At 42.9% G+C, this 9,727-nt stretch overlaps 1 protein-coding gene across 2 annotated transcripts; it reads left to right on the top strand.

The window, feature by feature from the left end:
• The first annotated feature begins 208 nt into the window (after window positions 1-208).
• Window positions 209-5,707, top strand: sod1 (superoxide dismutase 1, soluble). Of its 2 annotated transcripts, NM_001124329.1 has the most exon segments (5): window positions 278-369; window positions 2,441-2,607; window positions 4,666-4,783; window positions 4,928-5,180; window positions 5,256-5,537. In NM_001124329.1, coding segments are annotated over 4 exon segments (465 nt in total). In that variant the 5' UTR covers window positions 278-297; the 3' UTR covers window positions 5,036-5,180; window positions 5,256-5,537.
• Window positions 5,708-9,727: the final 4,020 nt, after the last annotated feature.

The raw sequence follows: 9,727 nt of genomic DNA, 5'->3' as shown, positions 1-9,727 counted from the left end.
ATTTTTTTGCTAAACAAGGTGGGGCTCACCTGCCATGAATGACAGGTTGCAACTGTTCGTACATTGCGTTCCCCAGAGTTATATATCGTTGAAACTTGATTTAAACAAGCCTATAAACGAGTGTTCTCATTAGCCAATCAGATCTCTGCTCACCCATCACCTCGCCCCTGATTGGACACTATTATCCCCACGCCCCTGATTGGACACTATTAGAGGAAGGAAACTCGACTTCTAGCGTGCAGAAATTTGGTATTCGGGACTTGAGATCTTTAGGTCAGGCAAGTAGGACGTGAAGAGATGGCAATGAAGGCTGTTTGCGTGCTCAAAGGCACCGGTGAAGTTACCGGGACCGTATTCTTTGAGCAGGAGGTAAAATATTTCGTTTAAATGGGAAATACATACATGCATGCACTTGGAGACGTAGACTGTGTAGATGATGGGGCCTCGTTCAACTAGCTAACGTTAGCAACTTGGCTATCTTAGCTAACTAACGTTGTCAAACTCTTGCAGGTCACTTATGCAACTGTTTTAGTATCATAGATCCCTAGCTATTTTTTTTTTTTTTGCCTGACGACGTTTTTAACGCTAACTAGGTAGCTTTTTAAAAATATATCTGCTTAAAAGCAGTTTAATTCAAAGTTCAGTCATTTAGTTGACAGCCTGCAGGCGTTAGCTACTGTAGCCGTAGCATGTCTCCCAGCCTTTTGATACCAGCTGTCTCGTAACCTGTAGTTGCACTTTTAAACCCCTCGTTGTAAATGATTAACTCCATGTAGTTAGATGCCATAGCTAGTAGTCTATAAGTAGGGTAAAGTGGGAATTATATTAATTAAATGCTAACTAGTTCTGCCTGTTATATACTTAATGTTTTAACTAGGAAGTTTGGGGAAAACCAATGCAAACTCCTAACACGTTACTGTAACACGGCGGGGAACAGATTAATAAAAGGCCGACCCCTTTTTTGAAATGAATTTTTATTGCTGAGTCATTGTATCCTGTGCGCCAGTCCGTTTCTGATACAGCAGATACAGCTATCGGATCAGGCTGGAGGCATTCTGCCTGGTCTCCCCCCTCCACCTCCATTTCCCTTGAACCTGGTGTGTTAATCTGTCACGACCAATGTGCACCGAGAAGGCGTGTGGCCAACAAACTAGCGGTGACTGTTGTAACTAGTTCACAGTTGATCTTTCAACATTTCCAAAATGTCTAAAAACAGCTGGTGCTATATACTAGCCTGAGTGTCTGTTTTGTGCTGTCATGCAAAACACTTGATAAATTACGTTCGTAAATTCATTCTGGCTAAAAAAAAACTGCAGAATAACTGAAATAATGGAACTGTTTGAGATGGGTGGTTGAATACTGATTGGTCGACAGCCGTGGTATATCAGACGTATACCACGTGTATGGCAACGTGTTTTTACTGTTCTAATTACTTTGGTAACCCGTTTGAATATATTTTGTTCAGTATAGATTTTAATTACATGTTTTCTTACTTTATCTATCTAGCCAACAGTTGTTTCTCCTATTCCCCTCTGATAAGATAAGCATGTTTGTGCATCACGATCTAGCTAGACACCAGCGCTGCTACCAGGCAGTGTTAGCGAGCTACGTTTGCTTTGACTCTTTATACATTCAGCAAGCTAGATGGCCAGCTAACTAGTGATATTTTAGCATTAGGGGCTAACACATTATTTTGCTAAGGAACGAAACTAGCAGATGGTAGTTGGCAGACAGTAAGACAACTAAATGTGTATAGAATGTTTATGGAGAGCAGCATGTCACCGAGCCAGTCAAACCACGCTGAGTGAGCAACACAGTCCCACTGGCTCTGTGGTTGAGCCAACTGCTCTCTCCCTTAGGTGCAGGCGGGCACCGAGAGACTGAAAAATACAGTTTTTATCTCAAGGCCATCAGGCTGTTAAAACAGCCACCACTAACATTGAGTGGCTGCTGCCAACATACTGACTCATCTCTAGCTCACTTTAATAATGGAAAAATTGATGTAATAAATGTGTCACTTTAAACAATGCCGCTTCATATAATGTTTACATAACCTGCATTACTCATCTCATATATGCATGTACTGTACTTAATACCATCTACTGCAACTTGCCTATGCCGTTCGGCCATCGCTCATTCATATATTTATTATTCGCTCATTCATATAATAATGTATTATTCTTCACACTTGTGTGTAAGGTAGTTGTTGTGGAATTGTTAGTTATAACTGCAGGGTCAGAACTAGAAGCACAAGCATTTCGCTACACTCGCATTACCATCTGCTAACCATGTGTATGTGACCAATACGATTTGAGGCAGGGCTTGGTGTGGTTAGTGGCATGCAGGAAGAGAGGGGGATAGAGGTGACCCGACTAGCAAATGGAGTAATCTATAAAAAACCTACAGTGTGTGTATAGGCCTATAACTTGTCTGTCTGTAGGGTGCCGATGGTCCTGTGAAGCTGATTGGGGAGATCTCGGGTCTGGCCCCGGGGGAACATGGCTTCCACGTCCATGCTTATGGAGACAACACCAACGGCTGTATGAGTGCCGGACCCCACTTCAACCCCCACAACCAGACCCACGGAGGACCCACTGATGCTGTTCGGTTAGTCTGGCCCTCATGACTGAAGGAGTTAGGCCTGATAGACCAGGAGTTTTTTTCCAATCCTCTCCTCGGATATTCCCAGCTGTTTCATGTACATAATTCAGGGAGACAACACAATTGTGAAACGTCTGGATGGTCCCAGAGGGGAGTTTTTGAAAGCTATTGTGCTAGATGGCCACACTAGTAATGATTTAATGGTACAGCTGTGTATACTGTTCAACACAGTTATACAAAGACCTAATATAATTGGTTATAATCAAGCACGTAGAATTCTAGTTAATGTAATGAACCTTAGCGTGTTTAACTCTTGCCAGTCTTGCCCTTTTTTAATCTTATAATAGTCTATGGGACAGACCCACTAAGTGGAGAATCTCTCCGTTGCCGTGACTCCTCACATCCTCTCCTCCCCTCAAACAGTGTTCTGACCTCGTGCAATGTTTTGAGGAGAGAGTGAGGGATTTAGTGTTGGGAGGGGGGGTTGAATCGATAGTTAAATATCTGGATATTTTTTTTGCTCTGGTTGTCTGTACTCAAACCAAAATTCCGGTCTTTTTTCCTTCATAGCTTGTGCTCATCTTCTTTTTATAGGGAGTTAATTTGTTTTCAGTGCTTGTTTATTACTGTGGTTGATCAACATTTGTTCTCATGGCTCTGTCTCGTCCCTCTGCAGCAGGACACATGCTGAGCGATATGTTGGGAGCATTGAATCGTAATACATATCGTGAGATTCGAATCCGTATCGTATTCGGGACCTAACATGGTGATCATATTGTATCGTGAGTTCCCCCATAGGGAATCAAATAAATGCACAGTTGCGATTCTCCCCCTGATTCTATGCCTCTCGCGTCACATGTCCTTATGTCTGTTGGTTGGCTTGACCAACTGATGCCCAGCAGAACCATCTGGGTGGAAAGATAGGCCCTCGGGCCTGATCCCCATAAATAGCAGTAACATTAGGAAGTATTCAGACCCCCTTGACTTCTTTTTCCACATTTTGTTACGTTACAGCCGTATTCTAAAATTGATTATAATTTTAAGTCTATATATAATTGGACATGCTTTGGAAAGGTACTCATCTATAAGGTCCCACAGTTGACAGTGCATCTCGGTGCAAAAACCAAGCCATGAGGTCGACGGAATTGTCCGTAGGGCGCCAAGACAAGATTGTGTCGAGGCACAGATCTGGGGAAAGCTACCAAAACATGTCTGAAGCATTGAAAGTCCCCAAGAACAGTTGCTTAGTTTGGCTAGAAGGACAGGTCTAGGAAGAAGTTTGGAACCACCAAAACTATTCCATGTAAGAATGATGGAGGCCACTGTGTTCTTGGTCCTTCAAAGCTACAGATGTTTGATGGCTTGGTTTTTTTCTCTGCCGTGCACTGTCAACTGTGGGACTGTGTGTATATGTATAGACAGGTGTGTGCCTTTCCAAGTCATGTCCAATCAACTGAATTTACCACATGTTTCTACAACTTGATGTGAGTCCACATCTCAAGGATGACCAATGGAAACAGGATGCACCTGAACTCAATTTAGAATCTCATAGCGAAGGGTCTCAATACTTGTTTGTTTCTGGTTTTTCAAAAAATATCTAAACCTGTTTTTAGGTTTGTCATTGTGTATAAATTAATTGCATAATTTTTTTTTAGAAGGTTGCAAGGGGTCTGAATGCTCTGTAGTCAACGACTCATACGGTCTGAACTAAGACTCGGCGTTATGACGTTGCTCCGAGCGACCGGATGAGCCGCAGATAGAGAACATTAAGAGCGCTGCTGCAAGTTGACGGGACCAGAACAGCAGACCATTTTAGCCTCCGATTCACATACTTAGTTGTCGGGAAGAATTTTCTGTTTTTTTAGATGCTATGTTGACTCTTATTGGGTAGATCTGTGACGGATTCAAAATGAGATCACAGGCAAAAATAGTGGTTTAGGGAAATGTCAACCACCTACCCTTGGCTCTCAATGTTTTGCTACGGTGTGCACTTTTGGGGGTGGGGGTACACTATTCTAAAACTGTACCCTTTCCTCTGACATCATATCCTGTCTGTGTTGCTAGGCACGTAGGGGACCTTGGCAACGTGACTGCAGGAGCTGACAATGTGGCTAAGATCAACATCCAGGATAAGATGTTGACTCTCACTGGACCCGACTCTATCATCGGCAGGACCATGGTGGTAAGACCCATTTTTCAGAATTGAATTCCTAATGCACACCAACCACACTTGAGGTTTCTCTACATAAACAGAACCCTGTTGCACCCTTAATCGCCCCCTCTCTGTCCTCGCTCTCTTTTGCGTCCCTCCCCCTTTTATCATTAGATCCATGAGAAGGCTGATGATCTGGGAAAAGGAGGCAACGAGGAGAGTCTGAAGACTGGCAACGCTGGCGGTCGGCAGGCCTGTGGAGTGATTGGCATTGCCCAGTAAACAGGACACACTCCCTTACTGGGAGCCCTGGTACACACTAGCCTCTGCTTGAAGACCACTGTAGCTACGGCCGACCCCCATAGAAGGCTCTGTAAAAATACATTTCTAGCCCAACCCCTACCTAGACCTTTATGACACCTCATCTGACAGAACTGTGTCCCAAATGACCCCCCCCTAGTGTTTATGTAGTGCACTACATATGGGTTAGGGTGCCATATGGGACAGAGACCCTGTGTTCTGAGGGCTTTGACTCGGACACACAGGTTGCAGGGGTGACCCAAATGACTCCCTATTTAGACAAGAGCCCTACGGCAGGTACAGACAATCTGGTAGTATTCCACGTAGTCGTGGCTCAATGGTAAGCTAGGTGGAAATTTCACCATATAGTTTGTACCTATAAAAATCAGATCAAGTGCCCTACGATGTAGTGGCTAGGGTTGTTTTGGGATTTGGTTTCTAATGACCGCAGAATATAAAGCGCTTATTTAAAATTCATTATCAACCAGTATCTCTGTTGATCCTGCTAAGACTTGTTGCTTCCTGTCTATATGTGAGTTATATTCTGTTGTACGCTGTTGTCCTAAAGCTAGTACAGGGGACATTTTGGGACACATCTGTGTTTGTTCACTTTGAGTACCAAGCTGCCCCAATAAATAAAAAAATGAATTGTCACTGATGAAACTCGATTGTGTTATGTTGCTAGTGGTCCTTATTGGCTTGTCACGTCCAGTGGAGGAGATTTGGTTGAAAGTTAACGTGAGACGGGATGGTCGTAGTCGAGGGCTACATCTGTAGGCAGAAATGATTTGGAAATTTAAAAAGTCGTTTTTCTGTAGCATCCTGAGTAAGCGTTAGTGCCAGTTTTGAATAGAACCTAGACAAATATTTGACTCAAGTGAAAGGGGGGTGTACCAAATATCTCTGCAGTCACTAGGTTGTTGACCGCTGTGTTACTGCTTACAAAAAAAGGCCTCTTGACTGTCAGACTCTGTAGTACATTGAGAAGTTTGCGCTTGTCATTTTTTGGTGCCACTAGATGGCGCCATCGCCATGTCTGTCCCTGTCACGAATGGTTGACAGTGAGGAAGAGGTGAAGCTCGCGGGATAACTCAAACGTGTCTTAACAGGTGGTGTTGATAAAATGCTCCACATGCGAGGACTTAAAAAAAATATATATAATGGAGATGAATGAGTCTAATTTAGTCAACAAAAAAATGACTTATTTGATCAAATATACGTTTCGTAATGCTGAGGTTGTACTGCGATGAGTAGGAAACGTTGACATCCTGGCAACTTGCCGTGAACACGACACCGGGGTTGTCTGTTCACATGTTGGGCTGTGGCGGTCAGGACTTTTTTTTTCAGCTGGTGATTTGTTAAGCAAATAACTGCTTGTCTCATGGTAATTTACCATTAATTAACACATTTAACCTCCTGTCTTCCACACACAGCCTACACGCCACTAATGCTGAACTTTGGAACATCTACATATTTAAAGTCTAAATGCATTTTATATAGTCTACACCTTCCCAAATCTTATTTTAGACGGGTCTAAAGACACACGAAGAAAATGGTTATTTCAGAAGAACAGAAGCGTACTGAGTTGTGTTCGGCTCTGATACATGATACAAGACGAGTTGGTTTAATGATCAGCAAAAGCGCCAGCCTATGTCACGATCTCACACAGTACAAACGTTGACCTATTTTATTGGTTAATTTGGCCTTCTGTGCAAAAAAAATAAATATTCAGAACCTACTCTGGGATGTGAAATCCCAAACGAATACAACCACCCATCCAAAATAGCAATGAGGCTGATGCAACAGATCAGAACGTTCAGTTTGCAATGTTTAGAAAGTATTTATTCACATAAGCGCAGCAATGCGTACACGGTAGCAGGCTAGACGCGCAAATGTTCCAAAGTGAAATCAATCAGCGGGAAAACACTGTTCTGAAATGACCGCAAATTTAGCGTCTGAGCTCCTAGAGTGTGCGGCTCTCTTTTATTTTTCAAGTTTTCTACTCCGCTAGCCAGCACCTCGCCTAAATAGGTGTGGTTTTTCTTCTAGAAAATATAAAACCGTATGCCAGGGAAAATGATCTTCCCCCAAACTAGAAACTCAGGCACCGCTTATTAGGTTCCAGTTAGGTTCTACACCGTTTGTAAAGCAGATTAATGTGCTTAATTTCAATACTTTTATTTGTCTATCAACATTGACAAGCCACCGGGGTCTGACAACTTGGATGGAAAATTACTGAAGATAATAGCGGGCGGTATTGCCACTCCTATTTGCCATGTCTTCAATTTAAACTTACTAGAAAGTGTGTGCCCTCAGGTCTGGATGGAAGCAAAAACGATTCCCCTACCTAAGAATAATAAAGTCCCCATTACTGGCTCAAATAGCCGACCAATCAGCCTGTTACCAACCCTTAGTAAACGTCTGGGGAAAATTGTGTTTGACCAGATAAAATTATATTTTTACAGTAAACAAATTGACAGACTTTCAGCACACTTATAGAGAATGACATTCAACAAGCACAGCACTTACACAAATGACATGATTGGCTGAGAGAAAATTATTAAAAATGATTGTGTGGGCGGTTTTGTTAGACTTCAGTGTAGCTTTTGACATTATCGATCATAGTCTGCTGCTGGAAAACTTGTGTTATGGCTTTACACCCCCTGCTATATTGTGGATAAAGAGTTACCTGTCTAACAGAACACAGGTGTTATGGCTTTACACCCCCTGCTATATTGTGGATAAAGAGTTACCTGTCTAACAGAACACAGAGGTGTTATGGCTTTACACCCCCCTTGCTATATTGTGGATAAAGAGTTACCTGTCTAACAGAACACAGAGGTGTTCTAGAATGGAAGCCTCTCTAACATAGTCCAGGTAGAATCAGGAATTCCCCAGGGCAGCTGAGGCCCATTACATTTTTAATCTTTACTAACGACATGTCTATGTATGCGGATGACTCAACACTATACATGTCACCTACCACAGCGACTGAAATGACTGCAACACTATACACGTCACCTACCACAGCGACTGAAATGACTGCAACACTATACACGTCACCTACCACAGCGACTGAAATGACTGCAACACTATACACATCAGCTACCACAGCGACTGAAATGACTGCAACACTATACACGTCACCTACCACAGCGACTGAAATGACTGCAACACTGTACACGTCACCTACCACAGCGACTGAAATGACTGCAACACTATACACATCAGCTACCACAGCGACTGAAATGACTGCAACACTATACACATCAGCTACCACAGCGACTGAAATGACTGCAACACTATACACGTCACCTACCACAGCGACTGAAATGACTAACACTTAAGAGCTGCAGTTTAGTTTCTGAGTGGGTGGCAAGGAATGTTAGTCCTAAATATATTTTAAAAAAAACTAAAAACATTGTATTTGGGATAAATCATTCACTAAACCCTAAACCTCAATTACATCTAGTAATGAATAATGTGGCAGTTGAGCAAGTTGAGGAGGCTAAATGGCTGCATTAACCCTGGATCATAAACTGTCATGGTCAAAACATGTTGATACAACAGTAGCTAGGATGAGGAGAAGTCTGTCTGTAATAAAGCACTGCACTACCTTCTTAACAACACTATCAACAAGGCAGGTCCTACAGACCCTAGTTTCTACCTTCTTAACAACACTATCAACAAGGCAGGTCCTACAGACCCTAGTTTCTACCTTCTTAACAACACTATCAACAAGGCAGGTCCTACAGGCCCTAGTTTCTACCTTCTTAACAACACTATCAACAAGGCAGGTCCTACAGACCCTAGTTTCTACCTTCTTAACAACACTATCAACAAGGCAGGTCCTACAGACCCTAGTTTCTACCTTCTTAACAACACTATCAACAAGGCAGGTCCTACAGGTTCTAGTTTCTACCTTAACAACACTATCAACAAGGCAGGTCCTACAGGCCCTAGTTTCTACCTTCTTAACAACACTATCAACAAGGCAGGTCCTACAGACTCTAGTTTCTACCTTCTTAACAACACTATCAACAAGGCAGGTCCTACAGGCCCTAGTTTCTACCTTCTTAACAACACTATCAACAAGGCAGGTCCTACAGGACCTAGTTTCTACCTTAACAACACTATCAACAAGGCAGGTCCTACAGGCCCTAGTTTCTACCTTCTTCACAACACTATCAACAAGGCAGGTCCTACAGGCCCTAGTTTCTACCTTCTTAACAACACTATCAACAAGGCAGGTCCTACAGGCCCAAGTTTCTACCTTCTTAACAACACTATCAACAAGGCAGGTCCTACAGGCCCTAGTTTCTACCTTCTTAACAACACTATCAACAAGGCAGGTCTTACAGGCCCTAGTTTCTACCTTCTTAACAACACTATCAACAAGGCAGGTCCTACAGGCCCTAGTTTCTACCTTCTTAACAACACTATCAACAAGGCAGGTCCTACAGGCCCTAGTTTCTACCTTCTTAACAACACTATCAACAAGGCAGGTCCTACAGGCCCTAGTTTTGTCACACCTGGACTACTGTTCAGTCGTGTGGTCAGGTGCCATAAAGAGGGATTTAGGAAAATTGCAATTGGCTCAGAACAGGGCAGCACGGCTGACCATTTCCCTTGGATGTACACAGAGAGCTAACATTAACCATATGCATGTCAATC

The sequence above is a fragment of the Oncorhynchus mykiss genome, chromosome 29 (assembly GCF_057628025.1).
Source record: "Oncorhynchus mykiss isolate SJ-2025 chromosome 29, ASM5762802v1, whole genome shotgun sequence".
Classification (NCBI taxonomy): Eukaryota; Metazoa; Chordata; class Actinopteri; order Salmoniformes; family Salmonidae; genus Oncorhynchus; species Oncorhynchus mykiss.
The sequence above is the reverse complement of the archived record's forward strand: the minus strand, read 5'-3'. Positions and strand labels throughout refer to the sequence as shown.

Coding starts and splice junctions, on each gene's coding strand:
- sod1 (XM_021590204.3), top strand. CDS start 298: ATGGCAATGAAGGCTGTTTGCGTGCTCAAAGGCACCGGTGAAGTTACC. Junction 2,608..4,665: donor GGACCCACTGATGCTGTTCG/GTTAGTCTGGCC, acceptor CTGTGTTGCTAG/GCACGTAGGGGACCTTGGCA. Junction 4,784..4,927: donor TCATCGGCAGGACCATGGTG/GTAAGACCCATT, acceptor TTTTATCATTAG/ATCCATGAGAAGGCTGATGA.